Consider the following 20,385-nt stretch of genomic DNA (forward strand, 5'->3'; position numbering starts at 1 on the left):
AAGACATAATAGAATGTGTAGTCCACTTAACTGAGTCATATAAACTACAATACAGCATAATACTTTGAATGCAAATCAGAGAATGAGGATTCCATTATCAATCCCTCAGTGAGGAACTGCACTCGCACTCTTCTTTCCCAGAGACAGTATGACCTTCTTTATGTGACAAGGGTCATCTGATTTCGGAGTGAGTAAGGGTGCCCATTGTCAGTCTATATATTAAATATTAGTAAAGGTTAACTTACATTTTATTTTTATTATGAACTTTTTATTATTATGATTTTAAATCATAATAAAATTTTAAAATATTTCTAACTTTGAAGTAATTTAGACTATAGTGAAGTTTCAAAAACAGTACAGAGTTCTTGTACATCTTTCTTCCAGTTTTATCCTAATGTTAACATCCTATATAACCACAGTAAAATTATTTAAATCAGTATGACACTATTAACTAAACTACAAACCTTATTTGAAATTCATATTATCCACTAACATCCTCTTTCTGTTCCAGAATACAATCCAGGATCTCACACTGAACTTAGTTGTCATGCTTTCTCAGTCTCTTCTAATCAGTGAAAATTCCTCAGTCCTTCCTTATCTTTTTTGATCTTGACATTTTTGATGAGTATGGTCAGTTATCTGGTAGAATGTTAAGCAATTTATCTGATGTTTTCTCATAATTAGTTTGAGGTTATGCATTTTTGGCACAAATACTGCACATGTGATACGCTTTTCTCAGTGCATCAAAACGGGGTACATGATATGCCAATTCCGCGGTGATGTTAATCTTGATCACTTGGTTAGCTTGGTGTCTGCTGGGTTACTCTACTGCAAAGTTAATATTTCTTTCCTTTTAAGTAATTAATATCTTGGGGGAGACACTTTTAGACCATGCAAATATCCTGTTTCTCATCAAACTTTTGCCCACTGATTTTAGCACTCATTGGTGGATGCAACAATTATTACTATGGTGTTTTAAGGGTAGTTTTTATTTCCTTTATTCTATCAATACTTTTTAAAATTGGAATTTTTCTGTAAGGAACAGCTGTCCCTTCTTTCTCATTATTTACTCACCCATATTACTATGAAAACATGGATATTTATTTTATTCTATGGATTATAATCCATAACTATTGATATGTATTTTGTTGCTCAAATTGTTGTTGCAACTTTGGCCATCAGAAACTCTTTCAGGTTGGTTCCTGCGTTCCCATTATGTTGAGCACTTATTGTCTGGCAACACAAAATGCTCTAAACTCATCTTGTATCTTCCTAGCCCCAGCCATGGAAACAACTTCTTCAAGGAGCCATGGTTCCTTTTATTGGAGAATCCTTATGTTAGGAAGGATATATATCAATGTAAATAGAAGCCTGGCACTTCAGTAGATATCTTATATAAGATATATAAGATATATAAGATATAAGATATTTTAGAAAGAACTTGTCTTAGTCCATTTGGGCTGCAATAACAAAATACATCAAACTGGATAGTTTGTTTCTGACAGTTTTGGAAGCTGGGAAGTCTATAGACAAACTTTACAAAACAGTCTGAGCAGGCTAAGGATAAAATATACAACTAGTCAATACCAAATAAGAGAAATCCAGAAAGAATTAGCCACTGAGGTTCCAAAGTACCTCAGAGATTAGGTAATTCTTAAAAACAAAATTGTAACTATATATTATTAAATGAGAAAAAAGGAAAACTCATATATTAGAGAATGTTTAATAAAGTACTATTGCTATGAAAACTGTATTTATAAAAATAATCTTTATGTGAGAATAGATATTAGAAATATCAAACGTAAAATTATGACAAAACAGAACTTGAGACTTTTATAAAATAGTTGAGATGGTAGATTGATTCAGTGGCTAGCTTTTAACTAAAATTTTTTTACACTATATTTTATCATGCATAAAACTACAGTACATAGAGAAAATTATCTGGAAAAAAACAGCTGACCCACCAACATACCCCTCCTCTTCTCCCTTTTTATTTCAGTTCAGAACACTTGGAATATTTCAGTCTTTGGCTAATTTGAAATGAAAAGTTGTCTTTTTTTACCCAGGCTTGATGGTCCATGCCTATAATCCTAGAGATTCAGGAGGGAGGCTGAGGTAGGAGGATCGCTTGAGCCCAGGAGTTCAAGACTAGCATGAACAACATAGTGATAACCTGTCTCTACAAAGATAAAAAGAAATTAGCTAGGTATAGTGGTGTGCACCTGTAGTCCCAACTACTAGTGACGCTAAGGCAGGAGGATCACGTGAGTCTAGGAGTTCAAGGCTGCAGTGAGCTATGATTGTGCCATTGTACTCCAGCCTGAGTAATACAGTAAGATACTCTCCTAAAAAAAAAAAAAGTTTTCTTTTTTCCTTAAAAGACCCTGCATTTTAGATTCTAATATTACCTAATTAAGTATGTTGGGCTATCTAAAATTTGTAGGTAGATTACAATCAAGTTAAAGTCTTATAGTTAAGATACCAAGAGGCAATATAATTTTAAGAACTCTGGGGTTAGAGTTTTAGACACATCATTTATAAGAGAAATCAAAATTTTTTCTTTTTATGCTTTGATAAAGTACATCTTTAAAAAAAACTAAGTTGAAGAACTGTCACAGTATTTTTACTTTAGTTATCTAACAACCTGCTATTTTTGACACAGATAACTACTGTTTGTAAAGTATATAAACAATAAACACTGTGGTTTAATTTAAAACATTTAAAATATCATGAAGAACCTACAAACCTAAGGAGACAAAACTTGAAATAAAGAAAAATAAAAAGAAAAGTTAGAGAAAAGCAGACCTCAAAGATGTGTAGATTTTCCAAGAAGCTTAAAAATATCAAACTCTTTTATTCACAGCATCCTCTAACACACACATAAAACTTGTGGCAGGAGCACTGAATGTGTAAACATCAGTTATTGTTAAAAAACAAAACCAACCAGATATGAAGGTGCATGCCTGTAGTACCAGCTACTTGGGAAGCTGAGGCAGGAAGATGGCTTGAGCCCAGGAATTTGAAAAAACCCACTTTAGGAACATATTATGTCAGGGAACAAAATGTTAAGATATCTGCATATGTAAGCCAACTGAGAAGGTGAATGATGACCAGGAAACTGCTTTTGCATCACCTTTTGAATAGGCTCTTTCTTTATTTGTTTGGACTCTTAACAATATTTCTGAACTTTACTACTGTGTATCAGTGGTACCCAACCTTTCTGGCACCAGGGACTGGTTTCATGGAAGACAATTTTTCCATGCGGTGGCAGGGGGAGGCGCAGGCAGAGATGAGAGTGATGGAGAGTGGCTATAAATACAAGTGAAGTCTCACTCACTCACACACAGCTCACCTTCTGCTGTGCAGCCTGTTCCTAAGTTTTATGGAAGATAATTTTTACACAGATGAGGGCTGGGAGCATAGAGAATAGAGTGGTTACAGAGGCTGTGGGGTGGGAGCAATGGGGAGATAATAGTCAAAGGGTACACAATCTCAGTTATAAAGAATATGGTTTGGGGTTTTTATTTTTTGGAGATCTATTGAACAATGTGGTGAATATAGTTAATAATAGGGTATTATACATTTCAAATTGCTAAGAGAATAAATTTCAAATGTTGTCACCATAAAAAATGTTAAGTATTTGAAGTGATGAATATGTTAACTAGCTTGATTTAATCATCCCACATTGGATTCATAAATCATGACGTCACTTTGTCTCACATAAATTTATACAATTATAAGTTCCCAACTTACAACAAAAAATTTTTTAAAAAAAGAACAGTAAATTCATATATCTCTCATATCACTGTCCCTATAAGGTGTATTCTAACAAAAAGAACAGATGCCCACATAATACAGATTTTTATTTTTTATTCTACTCCTCTTGGCAGAGCACATAAAATTCTTGTTCCATTTCGCATATACAATGTGTTACAGGAAATCTAGAAAGGAAACTTTCATTTTTGCCTGGAAGTAATGGAAAAAAAAAATCAGGAAAGGAGAGAAGATGAAACATTTCTTCCTTGAAAGATGATTTAGGGTTCATCAAGCAAAGAGGAAACAGGAAGGAGCAAAAACACTGAAGTACATCTAAGTACCGATTTCAGTGTGCCTCTACTGTTGATACTAAACAACAGCAGGAAACCAAAGTTTGAGTAAGAGGATAATGGCTTTGTTTTAAAAAGAAAATTAGTGTCAAGATAAATATGTGGAAGGCCATAATAAAGCCAAAAAAACATAACCACCTAACTGCATGGCCAATAAAACAATTAATTTTTCAAAGTAGAATCAATGGGATTGAGTGGACTTGGTAGACTCAATTACTCAACAAGTATTTTAGAGTAAAGTTTCTACTCAAAGTAACTTACAATATAAGTTATTTATTTAAGGAACTTCGGTCACAGAATAGAGTTTTTAGACTCCTCATTTTCTGGGGAATTGGAGAGGAAAAATTCATTCAACATTTGTTGAGCATAAATTTATGTGCTATGTATTATAAAAATGGTTAAATAAAAGACAGTATCTACCCTCAAAGAGTTTCCAGTTTGACGAAGGAGAGAGATAAATTCACATAAACATATTAGAATGAAAAATATAGTACTGCAGTAGCTCACAGGAGAGGAATCTAGCAGCACAGCAAAGGGGTACATAGGAGTGGAAGTAAAAAAAAAAAACAGTAATATTTTTCAATGTTATACATACATATTACCTCCTTCAAAATTCTTGTGGGTTATATCTGAAAGTGGATAATCTAGAAGCAGCCAGGAATATGAACCTGAAAAATAAAGACTAGCAACACAGATTTTCTATCAACAGAATGTGAGGGCTTAAAATTATAGGATTAGGTAGGACTGTCTAGAGAAAATGCATAAAATTAAAAGGAGGCTGAGAATTGAAACTTAAGAAAAAACAACACTTAATGAAATAAAGAACAAGAAAAACTACCTTACCCCCACTTGTACCTCCCTCCTCATACTAAAGAGAAAAAAACAGAGGAGAGATAAAGGGAAACAAATGTGCAGAGGAGTAAAGAGAGAACTGGCAAAAAATGGCATAGCAAAAAAAAAAAGAGTTTTTAAGAAAGACTGACAGAGTCAAATACTGTATAATCTAAGCCACCTAAAGGCTGAGGAGGTGTCCGGTGTCCTTGTTTTTAGCAAATTAAAGGTTATAATAGATATCTGTGTTTTTTTTGTTTTTTTTTTTTTGTACTGTTAACGCCCAAGTCTCCTATTTTTAGCACTCCAGCCCTACTTTTTCCAGGGAGTTAGCTAGTAGGTAGAAAGCACTATTAATAAAAAACATACACAATTCACCTGACAACTCTATAATCTTCTGCTTTTTATATACCTGGTCTGTTTGGGTATATTCATTTTCTAGAGAGCTATTTCCATCTTTTGACTACCTGTACTACAGATGTAGAAGAGGCTAGATCCATCTTTTGTCTCTCTGTCCCAATGGTGCTGAAGGTGGGTAGGCACTCAGCCAATGGAATGATTCCTTTCAGGAATTGGAAAAACAAGCACATTAGGGAAGCCATAAACCTCAGCTTATATAAGACATGTTTCTTTATTATAAACTGTCCTTGGCTATGGTTCCTCTATTTTCCTAGGTTCCTTATTATTTGCCAAGTGGTCCTCTAGACTCTAGATAATTTTAGGAACCTTCAATAATTTTAGGAACCTTCAATACTCAATAGTCTCCCAATAACTCTTCCCCTTTTCCTTAACACAGCCAAAGTTAGTTACTTTGGCTAAAGAACACCGATATAGGAATCATCCGTTTTCCCTTTGCTTTCTTCTACTGAGGAAATTCTGCTTAACTGTTTACCTCTATTGTAAAGCCTAAACTGGCAACAGTATATTTTCTTCTGAGCTCTCACTTCAAGTAGAATTATCTGTACTATTTTTTGTAATTCCACAAAAATTTCTTAAAATCTTATAACAAACCTGAATCACACTGTATTGTTATATAACTTAGGTGAAGGAGGCAATGATTTAGTGAAGAGTTGAGTTTTAAAGAAGTCCAGAATGGTTTGAGAAATTTAAGAATTGTATAAATGATATACTTTGAAGATTAAAATTTAGTAAGCAGTTTCTATTGACAGTGAGGCTACAGCAGTATTCCTTGGTGAATTAAAAAAAAAAACTACAGTATTGGCAAATGTGTTTAAACCACTACACACATTTTCAATTTTGATGAACTATAGCTTTTATGGGAAACAAAATGCCACCTCAACTGGTTTTTACACAAGAAAGAACAGTGTTAGAACATCAGGATGTCAAAAGATAGTTCAACACTGCTTTTTAAGTGTAAAGTGTGAAGATGACATTAAACCAAAACCTTTGTTGGTATACCACCTCAAAAACTCCAGAGCCCTTAAGGTAATGTTAAAGAGTGGAATACTTCTTTTATGAGGTTCATATCATAAAGATTGGATGTAAAGGAGGTATTCATGATGTTGTGTAGAACTATTCTTCATGATTCATCAAAGAACATTATGAAAAAAGAAAACCTTCCAAACTAGGCTATCCTGATAATAGACATTGCTTAAGTACATCTCTCTTTAGTTAGTTGTTTTAGAAGATAATATTTAAATGGTCTTTTTGCCTACCAATTATTAATAAATGTTATTAATGTAGCCTATAGGCAAAGGAGATCATACTTCACATAGATGACAAATATCTGTTGCGAGATGCTAATACAACTCACACTTCTTTAATGCAGGATTTATGAAACAGTTGGATGACAAGAAATTGTAAGTCAATCAGGCTTGGAGAAAAGAATCAGAACAAACAATGAACGGAATAAGAAAGAATCTAGCACATTTTTTGTTAACTTCCAGGAGTTCATGAAAATGTTGAATGTCATATATCTTATTAAAGGAGGCTGAATTCAATGAAGTAGAGTGACAATGTTAAAGAATCAGTAACATCACACTATGAAAAGTTTACGACTGAGAAAATTTTTCAATTTAATGTTTACTTTTAGGAAAAGATAAATGAGTCACAGATACTTGACACCAAATCTTTAAAAAATTTTTAGATCATAAGGATAAAATGTTTGCTGTTACAAGTGAGTTTGATCATGACATAAGAGAACTCATTACATTAAAAAATGAAACTACAAGCACAGTCTTGGGTGATCAGGAGCTAAAAAAATACAAGTGAAGGAAATTTTAAAAATTCAGTTATTATGAAGCTTTCTTTTTCATCCCATTGCATTTTCTATGGCTTTAACTGATGTTTCAGAGCTAGTTCCATGGATTCAGACATGGATGAATCTCAGGAATTTACAATTTCACTGCTTCACAAGTTTACTCTGGTTTGGCTTAACTTACCACCAAACAACAGGAACTAAAACCTCTATCTTTACTTACCATCAAATTTCATTCAAGCAATTCTATAATCCATTAATTCAACATTTTTAAATGCCTTATTTATTTTGCTAAATGCTACTGGCGATCATGAATTAGCTAACATCATTTCATTATTTGTTTACATTATAATACCTGTTTCTTTGATCAAATTGTTTGATTGCTATGTAAGTAAAGAAACTTTGTATGTAAACTATGCTTTGTATGTAAAGAAACAAAGACAAATAATTTCTAAATTCCCTTCTTGCTTTAAAATGCTATAATTTGAGATTTGTCTTCAAAGGAAATCAAATATTCTATACAACTGAAGAATGGGAATGGCAGGCACCTATCATATGCACAATCCATAATTTTTCAAAATTGTTATTATTTTAATTCTTAAAATATATTTCTTCTAAGATCTCTATAGTTTGCTACCTCAATTTTTTATATCTTTACTCAAATATCATCCAACTATCATTTATAAAAATGTGATCATCACCTCCATTCTCTACACTCTTCTTTCTGTCTCCACAACACTTATAGATACTTGTGTATATCCAGCGTGCATGAGATTTGTGTATGTTTATACATGCATTTGACCACAAATATAATTAACTTTTTAATTATTAGGTTATTAAGTATGGAATGTCCAATTCTCTTAAGTACTAATTCTGACAGTTGATATCTCTGACATTTCATTTTGATACTTCTTGTTTTATTTTTATTATAAAGATATATCCCTCAGTCTTTCAAACATACATTTTACTTTGTGATTACTTTCAAAATTTTTTTAGAGAAACTTTTGTGAAACCATGGATAAGTCAAAAATTCACGTTATTTTTGAAAATAAGTTCCCTCATAAAACCAACGCAGTGCAGACAGCTCAAAATATCAATGAAGTGTTTGGGAAGGATGTGCCTAATGAATGCACAGAATGTGGATGGTTTCAGAAGTTCCATTCTGATGATTTTAATATTGAAAATGAGCCACCGGGGCAACCTGAGACCACAGTGGATAATGATAACCTGAAAGCTGTAGTGGAAGCAAATCCATCTCAACCTATGCATGAATTAGCAGCAAGTTTTAATGTTACTATTCCAACACTACTAGACCATTTGAAACAAATGGGCAAAGTAAAGAAGCTGGATAGACGGGTACCGTATAAACTAAACCAGCATCAGAAGAGAAATCATCTGAAAGCCTGCCTTTCTTTGCTGTCACAACATAAAGGCGAACCATTTTTACCCTGTGTTGTTACATGTGATGAAAAATGGGTTCTTTTCGACAATCACAAGTGTTTGGCACAATGGTTGGATAAAGATGAAGCACTGACACACAGTCCAAAACCAAACAGTCATCAAAAAAAGCTAATAGTGTCTGTTTGGTGGTCTGGCACTGGTATTAACCACTACAGCTTCACAAAATCTGGCCAGTTGATTACAGTGAATGTCTACTGCAACCAACTGGATGAAATGATGAGGATGCTTATGATTAAGCAGCTAAGACTGGTCAACACAGGCCGGGCGTGGTGGCTCACGCCTGTAATCCTAGCACTCTGGGAGCCAAGGGGGGAAGATTGCTCAAGGTCAGGAGTTTGAAACCAGCCTGAGCAAGAGCGAGACCCCATCTCTACTAAAAATAGAAAGAAATTAATTGGCCAACTAAAAATATATAGAAAAAATTAGCTGGCATGGTGGTGCATGCCTGTAGTCCCAGCTACTCGGGAGGCTGAGGCAGAAGGATTGCTTGAGGCCAGGAGTTGGAGGCTGCTGTAAACTAGGCTGACGCCACGGCACTCTAGCCAGAGTGAGACTCTGTCTCATAGAAAAAAAAGGATTGGTCAACACAGATAGGCGAATCCTCTTGCAAGACCATATGTCACAAAAAACAACGCTGGTCAAACTACAGAAGCTGGACTTGGAAACTCTGTCATCCACCATATTCACCAGACTTTGCACCAACTGACTAGCACTTATTCTAGACTCTGGACCACTTCTTGCAAGGAAAAATATTCAATTCTCAACAAGCTGTGGAAAACACCTTTCACAATTTCATCGCCACCTGCTCAGACTTCTTTGCTGCCGACATAAGCAAGCTACCATTAAGATGGCAAAACTGTGTTGGCAGTTTAGGTACGTACTTTGATTAATGGTACTGCTTCTTGTTTGAGATACAATAAACTAAACTTTTGATTTGAAATCGGATATTTCATATTTAATAACCTAATAGCGAACTCCTTTCAATAAAAGTCCATGAAGACAAGAAGGTTTTTTGTCTTTTGTTCACTGGAACAGGTCCTGGCATGTAGTAGAAACTCAGCAGATCTTTGTGGAATTAATGAACTAGTCATAGAACTGAAATATGTTTTATAAAGACCAACATGCTAATCTTGCTTAGGGGAAAGTCAAGCTTAGAGAAAAGAAAGAACTAAATTTGTAGCATTCTACAAAAGAACACACAGGTGATGACACAGTTGATGAGTTCATGAGTTACTCAAGAAAATCAGGAAAATATTATTTAAAAGATTTATATAAAACTATAAGTTAATATTCATAGCATATATGGTTCTGTTACTTCCACATAAAAGTGCTTCTTCCTCCTTAGCACTTAAGCATAAAGCATATATACATAGATTGTGACATATAATATAGTTGGATACAGGATAATTTCACTCTCTCCCATATTAGAGACAGAGTACAGGGAAGAAATACTATCCAAAGACAGATAGAAATTCAAAAAATAGGGTCCCCAATAGAATTACATCTCTTTTGACACTTAGGTCAGCAATTTTCCCTTTCATCCACCAGACTATACTTTCTCAAATGAATTAGAATATGCAAAGAAGTTTAGACAAACTCCCAAAGAATTATATAAAGATAAACAAAAGAACTATATCTTCCCCCAAATTTAAAACACCTCCTCAAAAGGGTATTTAGGCTGGGTGAAACCACTGAAAGAATAATTCAACGACTAAACATTTCTGAAAGGAATTTAGAATCACTTATATTTTCAGTATTTTGGGATGATCTCCAGAACATCTTAGAATGTTAACACCTGCTTGTCACCTTCAAGGAGTCACTAAGATGTTTTCCTAAAGGTCTAGCATATTGTACTGTCAGTCTTTTTAAAAGTTGTGGATGGACAATCATGATTTTAAAGGACTGCTTTTGATTTTTAAAATATGTCTTTTCTAAAAGGTTTAATGCACTCAATTAACTTATTGAGTATCACCTGAACCAGGTACTATTTTAGGCTCTGAGGATATAGCAAAACAGACAAAATCCCTGCACAAGTTATTCCTATATTCTAGAAGTGGCAGATAAACACATTTTAAAAGAAAGGTCAGAAAGACAAAAAAAAAAAAAAAAGAATAATGAAAGAAAGTGACAAGGGTGAGTTATTATAAATAGGGTGGTCAAGGCAGTGCATGGTCAAGACAGGGGTAACTCCTGATGATATGAAGAAGTTAACAATGTGTACTGGATTCCAGACAGAGGTAGCACCAAGTATGAAGACCCTGGTATAAGAATAAGAGTAGCACATTTGAGGAAAAGCAAAAAGCCAACAAGTCTTCAAGAGAATGAGCAGTAGCAGATGTGGTCAAAGAGGAGACAGAACTATAGTTCTTGGCAGATTTTTATTACACATGATAGGCAAAGCCACTAAAAGCTTTTAGGGATAGGAATAATGATCAGATTTCAGCTTTGTAAACATATTTCTGTCTGTGTGAAAAAATGAACTGGTGAAAAAGGGGGAAAAGTTGGGACAAAAAGACCAATTGGGAGTCTCTTCAGTAGCAGAAGCCAGACATAGTAAGCCTTGTATTAGAGTGGTAGCAATGCCAATGACGAGACATGGTCAGATTTAGGATAGATTTGAATGTAAAGACTTGATAACAATTTGGATGTGGGGTATAAAAGACACTGAGAAATCAAGCAAGGATCCTAGTTTTTCGGCCTGACCAACCAGGTTAAGAGTGATACCTTTTACCAAGATGGGAAAGGCTGGGAAAGTGAAATAGATTAAAATTGGGTGTCTTGTAGGTCATTTTAAGATGCCTACTAGACATTCTGGTGAAGAATACCAAGTAAGCAGTTAGATATAAGAGAGTACAGCTCGAGGAAAGGTCAGGATTAGATTTAATATGTAAGTATCACTGGCACACACATGATAATTATAGGTGTAGGACTGAAAGAGACCATTAAGTGAGTGAAGGTATATCAAGAAGAGAAGACAGCTGAGGACTAACTCCTGGGGCCCTTCAATATTCATAGTTTGAGAAGAAGATATGGAGCTAGGAGCTCCAGCAAAGAGCATGTGAAAGAAGCTATCTGTGAGAAAGGTAAGAAAATGAGAAGGGTATAATTTCCCCGAAACCAAAGTAGAAAAGTAATCAACTCTATCAAATGGTGCTGAAAGGCTGAATAAGATGTCAACTGATTAAGAAAGTCTAAGTGGGATGGGTTGAAAAGATACGGGATGGCAGGAAGTAGAGATGGTAAAAGTGTGGACAATAATGAATATTTATTAAACATCTATTGTGTGCCAGGTCCCTGAGATACATTAGTTAGCAAAAATACAAAAATCCAATTTCTTATGGTGCTTACAATTCTAGCAGAAGGAAATAGATAAAAAACAATAAGTAAAATATGTAAGTAAACTACATAATATGTTAGAAGGTTATTGTGCTACCAAAAGGAAGGATTTTTAGTTGTTGGAGGTTTGAGGAAAGAGAGATAAAACAACTACTTATAAGAGAGGAAACTGACTAGGTAAGTGAGACCTGGAAAGACAAGATGATTGGGTGTTTTACTCTACTCAAGTTCAGCTGTTCCATGGCAAGTGTGTAATAAATTGGAGTTGAATTAAAACACAGATAAGGCAAATATGACAGGGGAGCAGGCAAATATAACAAAGGGAGCAAGAGGGAAGGGAGTTAAGATTTTATATAAAAAATGATCACAATGATCAATCCTAGTATCTGAACTGAGTAAAGAGAAAAGTGAAGTCACAAGAAGACAATGAGCAGAGAGAAGTAGTGTGGTCAATAGATTGAAGGTTGCAATGAGGTAAAAAAAAAATATATATGTATATATATTGGATACCTGCACAAATAATCCAATTAAAAAGTGGGCAAAGGATCTGAATAGAGAAATCTCAAAAGAAGACATAAAAATAACCAAGAAGTATATGAAAAAAAAAATGCTCAACATCATAATTATCAGGAAAACACAAATCAAAACCACAAGGAAATATCATCGCACCCCAGTTAGAATGGCTACTATCAAAAATACAAAAAATAACAAATGCTGGCTTGGATGTGGAGAAAAGGGAACTCTTACACACTGTTGGTGGGAATGTAAATTAGAACAGCATTATGGAAAACAGTATGGAGGCTTCTCAAGAAACTAAAAATAGAATTATCATATGATCCAGCAATCTCACTACTTGTTATTCATACAAAGGAAAGGAAATCAGTATACCAACAGGATACCTGTATCCCCATGTTGACTGCAGCACAATTCATAATAGTCAAGCTAGGAAATCAACCTAAATGTTTCCCAATGGATGGACAGATAAAGAAAATGTGGTGTGTATATATACACAATGGAACACTACTCAGCTATGAAAAAGAAAGAGATTCTGTCATTTGCAGCAAAATAGAAATGGAGGTCATTAAGTTAAGTGAAATAAGCCAGGCACAGACAGACAAACATCTCATGTTTTCACTAATGTGTGGGAGCTCAGAAAGGTGATTTCATGGAGGTAGGGAGTAGAATGATAGTTAGCATAGGCTGAAAAGGGGAGACGGATGAAGAGAGGCTGGTTAATGGGTACAAACATATAGTAAGATAGAAGGAATAATTCCTAGTGCTTGATGGCACAGTAGTGACTATAGCTAACAATATACATTGTAGTTTTCAAAATAGCTAGAAGAGAAAAGAAAATGTGAAATGTTTCCAACACAAAGAAATGATAAATGTTTGAAGTGATGGATATCTTAAATACCCCGATTTGATCATTACACATTGTATGCATGTATCAAAACATCACATGTACCCCATAAACAGGTACAAATATTATGTATCAATAAAATAAATGAAAAAATAAAACTAAAATATTGAAATAAGAATATTGGAATAATATGGTAGTCAGGAAAGGGGATGGTTAAAATCAGATTTTGGAGGTGGTAAAAGTGCAGGGATGTGGAAAAAGGTAGCTAAAGTAGAATGAAGGAAAGATCAGATCCAGTAACTGAAAGGCCAACGTGTTGGATGTAACAGCTACATAGAATTTGAAGTCACCATGAGCTACGATGGGAACAGTAGGAAAAGGTGACAGAGATCTGCAACATGGTAGTGTAGCTGGACTATTTTGATGCCATGTGCTTCAAAGGAGCTCAGAGTTTTGAGGGAGTAGGAGAAATAAATGATAGGGAAACAACTACAAAGATTTTGGAGATGGCCTGCCAGTTTATCATCTCTGTATTATGTAAAGTAAGGAATTAAAAACAATTAGCAAGTGAGAGGTTACAAAAGCATCCTTTATAAATATATAGGTTTCAATTACAGCAATAAAGTAAACACTCAGAAAATAGATGAGTGCCAGGAGACATGCAGAAAGGATTTGGGTGCTCATAAAGGGGTAGAAGATTGAGTCAAATTAGGAAATAAAAAAGGCAAAGGGAGACAAGAATCTGGGTGATGATGAATGACCTGGTAGGTTTCCTTTAATTCCTTCTATGGATGGTATCACAGGTAAAAGAGTGATTTTATTAGAAATGTGAAGAAGCATTAAACTCAGATCTAATTTTAAGTGTGTTCTTAGAATTTGATTAATATCCTACAAGTACCTAATAAGAAAAGAAGAAAAATCTTTTCATGAATACCTCTCAATGCAGCTCATAATGGTATGGGAATTATTTTATGGCACTAACATATAGTTAGTTCCCTGAGAGTTCCAAAAGGGCAAACCATTTAAGAGAAATCCAAAGAATGACCACAACGATATCACAAAGAAACGCTTGTATATGAACCACTTAAGGCCTGAATGAAACACATCAAATTTACATTGTCAGTCAAGAATGCTTGCATTTAGAGAAGAACAATCATCCTTCACCCCCCAATTTATTCAACCCTGAAAGGGTATTTCTGATTAGCTTCTAATTAGAAGGGATTGCTTGAGCCGTATTTAGTCTAAGGAATAAGTTTCCTTCATTACTAAGAAAGTCAAAGGCCAGTTACATTCCTACAATCTATCATTAAACACTATAGTGGAACCAATCACTAAAATTATTCACAGCTCATATAAAAGAAAATTAGAAACCTATGAGAAATACAGAGCCTTTCTCATAGTTCTTCTCTAGTCTGCCTAATTCAAATAAAATAATTCTAATCCTAGGCTGCTAAATAGCAAAGAATGCAAAGATTTTCTTCTTAGTACTTAAAAAGAATCTAGGTGCTCTTCACAGAGAACATCTTCCATCTTTTTAATTTTCCTTTGAGGGCTCAAATGTTCATAAAACAGAGCTAAAAGACATGTTATTTAATGTCTCTGAGCTTCATTCTCCCTACCTGTTAAAATAATAAGCAACACCTACATTTTAATAAGGAATTAAATTAAAGCATAAAAAAGGGATTAGTGCTCAATCATAATTGATGACATCAATTATCATCCCTCTTCCAAGTAGTAATATTCTCAATAATAATAGCTTACATTTATCATTAGCACATCCCCAAAAACATAAGTTGGGAAAGACAATAAATAAATAAGGTACAATAAGGATATTAAAAGATTTCTTTATATTTTGCAAGATGATCAACATGTATATGCTCCCAAAATTTAAGCAACAGATTTAAAGTATCAGTAATACTAATGTCACTAATGTCCAGAATTCTTAAAAGTGACCAAATTTGGGAAATCTTCAGGAAACAAAATCTTCATTACTCCAAAGACTCAGAAGTATTTCCTGTTTTTACAGACAAATTTCTTGGCTTTTATTTCAAAGTACAGTTAATAGGAGAACTTAAAAAAAACAACAAATAAAGGAGTTATTATCTTCTAGCCCCATTGTGGTCAGATCATATTGGAAATCTCTAATTGTACTGAAAGAAAATTTTTAAAAATTTAATAAAACGATAAAAACAACTCCAAGTAAAAAGTAGAAAAACCTTTATGTTTAATTAAATCTGGAAAGTGATGATGAACTACAAATAAAGAAATTAACAAAGACTTGAAATAAAGCAAAAACACTAAGAAGAATCTTTAATTTAAAAACTCTGTGCAACCTTTCAAAGGATTTTGAAGAAAAAACAAAAAATCCCCAAATGGAGAAATCACTAAATATCCAAGAACACTCACCCAACCATTGGTCGGAGACCTCACGGAGACCCAGATGCTTGAATCAGCTGAAATAGTACCAAGTTTTTACTGATTACTCTTAATAGGGGAATGGAGCACAGGCTAACTCCATACTATCAAAAATTAAAAGTTACTATAATTGATAATTCTAGCTATTACCATTACAAATGACTCAAAGGAAAATGAGACTGAGTAATGAGTTCCAAGGTAAATGAAACTTACTGTGTATATGTGTGCATGTGTAAATGTGTATATTTTCTCCAGTTCTCTTAGTGATAACTCTGATAACATAATTCTTTCTAGTATAAATATACTGACAGAATAAAATCTTCTAAATTAATATGTCATAAACTTACTAAAGAAAGCATGTAAAATACTTGTTTTTTATTTTTATTTTTGGAGATAGAGTCTTGTTATATTGCCCAGGCTGGCCTTGAATTCCTGGGCTACCTGCTGCCACCACCACACCCCCCTCCCCAGCCTCCCGAGTAGCTGGGACTACAGGCACACGCCACTGCGCCTGGCTATAAAATATTTTTAACATAGTTTAGACTAAAAATTTTGAAAACAGAATTTCTTTTAAAAGACAATGCAAATTTCTCAACACTAAGTACTTCAGTAACACACAGGAAAAGATCTTCAGTCTTTTGCACTTAAAAAGTTCTTAACTTCAGGCCTTTGAATTATACTAATAATTTTTCTAATCAGAGGATTCCCATATTTCAACATTAAAGAACTTATAACACTTATGACTAAACAAAAGACTCTTTTCTCAAAGGTGAGGACTATTTTAACATCACTGAATAAAAAATGAAAGTTATCAATTTAATAGAAAACATCTGGTGACACCTAATTCCAAAGAGGAGAAAAATAGGGTTAACAACTAAATGACAATATGGTAATGTTTATTCAATCTCTAGAAGCTGAGAGATACAACAATCCACCTCCCTACCCCAACACACATTGTAACTCACTTCAAAGGCCCCTGTGGTAGAAATAAGACACTCTACTCCTGCAGGAACAGTCAAGAACAAAAAATGGAAGAAGGTTCTCTGCTTCTATGTTCTGTGCTTCTAGTTTTCCTAACTAAAATATAAAAACTATTTCTGCTTGATACATGTGTGTCAAGTAAGGGAACAAGTAAACAAGAACTATTTGCTTTGAATCATTAAGAGGGACAAGAAGCAAAAAAGAACACTAACTTTTTAATTCAAGTAATCATATTCAAGCTACCAAATAAATACTGAAACAGCAAGCTGGCAAATATACTCCAAAAATGCACATAAATGATTTAACTGTTACATTATTAGAGATAGCTTTGTAGTATAATATTATATATCTGTAATTTTTTGAATAACAAACAACTTTTGAAGTCTTGAGAACAGTAATAAAATAAGAAAGACCAGAAGCATAAAAATTTTAAAAAGGGGCCTTTTAATAGACAAGGAAAATGTCAGGGTGATAAAGTCAGGGAAAGATTTGAGAATAGAATGCTGAAAAGGAATCCCTAATCCAAGGGAGTGAGAATCCTACTGTCCCTAAAAATATGAAGAAACTTTAAGGATAAAGAAATAATCAAAAATGAAGTAGAGACTGGCATGCAAAAAACTAAATTGAAACATTTTAGATTTCTGTTGCAAATTTTAAATGAGAAAACATACCAATATTACCTTTCTTTCGAAAGAGTGTATTTAGGTAATTTTCTGCTTGGTATTCAATCTTATCAGTGTTGGACTGGCCCTGAGATGATAGCTCCTCCGTTGGTGTTGACTGTGAAGAATCAAGAGATGGTATACAATCCTACAAGTATAAGAAAACAACAACATACAAAATCACTTATTTAAACATGGAATTCCATTAAAAATGGCAAAAAGTTAATTCTCTAAATACCCATTTATTCTTTTAAATTATATCAAGCTATATAGAGGGAACACAAAATTTGGGACAAGAGTCAGGAAAAAAGAAATTTAGTTCTGATAGAGGGTTAAAATAGCCTTATTCTTTAGCAAAACTGTATTTAAAAAAAAAAAAGGGAAGAGCAGATAAAATATACTTGAATAAATTCATTACATGGCATGCCTGTTATGTAATCCTATCAGAGTTTTAACAACAAAGCAGATATGTTTACCCACTAATCTGACCAAAATTGGTACAGGTTCTCAAGTTCTCATTTCTTCTCAGCCCTTCTCACAACAGTAGAAAAGGAATCAGGACTTCCCACCACATAAGATGCTGGTTGTGTAGGTTATGCCCTGTATACAGTAGACACTTAAATATTTCATCATTTACACAGGAGATAACTATGATATCCAAAAGACTTCAAGAATAAGTGAAAGGCTAAAAAAAATAGCACATTATTCCCTTACTATAGATGCCTAAGAAATCAGACTTTAGGGTGGTCTCGGATCAAAGTTGGCCTCCGAGTTCACCCTTGTATTTGTAAATATAAAATAGACCTGAACTGAACTTCATGAGTCAGGGAACGATAAGAAAGAAATGTGAAATAAATAAGCAAAAAAGATGAGTTTTCTAGCATTTTCACCTGCAAGTTAAGCTAAATGTTAGACTTCTAATATAAGACTTTAAAACATTATTTTCATTTACCAGAATCAAGTATTTAAACTTCCACTGAGTGACAAATTTTCAGAACAAATTAGATTTAAAAAAAAATTGTTTTACAATTGTGCATTAGTTTAAAAAAAATTTCACAGCACTAAAACTTACACTGACTGCTTCTCTCTGTAGGTTACAAAATGAACATTTTTCATCCATAGACCAGTCAGTCAGCTCTTCTGGTTCACAGTCTTTAAAAGAGGGAAAAAATTCATTAAATACACTAACTTCTATTAAAACAAATAAAATTACCACTCTCCACAGCAATGCTTTATGTTAAAAAAAAACAACAACAACAGTAACTAACTACTAAATAGTAAGGGAAGAAGGACTAACTTTAAAATTAACTGATGACATCTATAAAGAAATTAACAGAGAGGGCTGTAAGGAGAGTAATTCTGCACTATTATGGGACAAAACAGCAAGAATGAGCTGTTTATAAATTAATAATTTTCCAACAAAAGGGTTTTAATTATCATCTAACCTTCTGAAAGATTCAATTTATCAATGTCCATTAATTTTATTTTCACTATGAAAGAAAACAGAACAAATGGGAAGATATGGAAAGGAAAGGAATAAATTTTGCATACTACAAAAGACAACACAAAATAGGGAAATGGAAGAAAGCACTAGAAAAGTGCACAGATTTAAGAAAATGAAATTATGCCCAACTAAACAAGTAGAAACCCATAGTTCAAAAGTCAGATCAGATTTTTGTTACACTGTTCAAAAGGCTTTGTTGCAAAAGTTAGAGTAAAAATCAGGTAAACAAATTAAGTATATTAGTCAATACAAAACACGGATTTTACTTTCAGAAGAATATGCCTTACAATTCAACTGTTGTAATATATTAGACAATTTCTGGAAAACAAAAACATTTTCTACTGAAGGACTTTTATAAAGTTATAATAGCATTGTCATCCTAACCATACTTGGTATGGTCAGTTATTTTTGAACTTAACCATTGCAATAGAAACTCCCCCTGATTTCTTTCCCCAAATAAATCTATACATGAAACTCCAAACATAAAATCATTATCATCTGAGGCAGCTAAACTGTGACTAATATGAAAAACACTGCTCTACCATAATTTTCTCTCATACTTTTGAAATACATAATGAATTTGAATATATGTCTCTGCTAAGTTACACAGAAAATAAAGTTTATCTTTTTTGGAATTATAATGAATAAATACTAATTAGGATTAGCCCCTAGAACCCCCCTGAATCAAGCCAGATATACAGATCAGAATAGATGATAATATAATTTGTTGGACTATAAAGAGTATAGTAAAATCTCCCTTTGACTTCTTTAGTGGTACACAAATATATTATTAATATTTATATAAACTTGGAAAGGGAACATAAGGGCAGTATACAGTACCAGAAAGATAAGTGAATTTGAAGCCTCTCAAAATCTGGGATGGAATCCCACTTACTAAGTTGTAACTTTTTCAAGCTACACAGTTTTTTGTTTTAATTACCTCATGTAAAATAAGGATCATATCACCTAACATCTTTGTGGATCAAAAGAAAAAATGGGAAAATACTTTATAAACTATAAAACACCATGAAAAGGCTAGTTATAAACAACAAGGTAGAATTACTAGTCATTGCTTTTTAATCCTGGACCATTAAACGTGTATTTAATAAGGTTAATTTGCAGAAGACAGATAATTTTAACTAAATATATGCTTAAGAAAATTGGTCACTTTCTGTAAATAATCTGACAAATCAAAAAGCTTAAGCAATCTATACAATTAAAAACCCAGTCCTTATAGAACTGTAGCTATGTAGGCTTATGTTATTTTCAACCTTTCATCCCCTGGCTAGAAAAGAATCACATATACAGACTCTTCTTGATTGTAAGGTTTGCACAGCATCTCTTACTAGGGAAGCATTGCTCTCTCATCAATGGAATAAATGGCGAAGAAGTGATAACATGCCATTCCATGCTGAAGCATTAAAAAGCATGGCAAGTTTCCACCAGTCTTTCTGAGTTTCCACCATCCAACATAAAAGGAACTTGCCCCATTAAGTCATTACTCCTCCAGT

At 33.6% G+C, this 20,385-nt stretch overlaps 1 protein-coding gene across 21 annotated transcripts in view; it reads right to left on the minus strand.

Annotated features, from left to right (window-relative positions):
* The window catches only part of LCORL (ligand dependent nuclear receptor corepressor like), a 164,441-nt gene that overhangs the window by 89,290 nt on the left and 54,766 nt on the right, over positions 1-20,385 (minus strand). For 10 of the 21 annotated variants that reach the window (XR_012918641.1, XM_076001132.1, XM_076001134.1 and 7 more), the window contains exons 3-4: positions 18,443-18,522; positions 17,380-17,518 (exon numbers count right to left, since the gene is read on the minus strand). Coding sequence is in view for 19 of the 21 variants with exons in the window: in XM_076001132.1 (XP_075857247.1) it covers positions 17,380-17,518; positions 18,443-18,522 (219 nt within the window). In the remaining 2 variants the exon portion in view is untranslated. Of the gene's footprint in view, positions 1-15,718; positions 15,766-17,379; positions 17,519-18,442; positions 18,523-20,385 lie in introns of those variants that run through there. The other 11 variants (XM_076001133.1, XM_012737507.3, XM_076001124.1 and 8 more) reach the window with 6 other exon arrangements.

The sequence above is a fragment of the Microcebus murinus genome, chromosome 3 (assembly GCF_040939455.1).
Source record: "Microcebus murinus isolate Inina chromosome 3, M.murinus_Inina_mat1.0, whole genome shotgun sequence".
NCBI lineage: Eukaryota > Metazoa > Chordata > Mammalia > Primates > Cheirogaleidae > Microcebus > Microcebus murinus.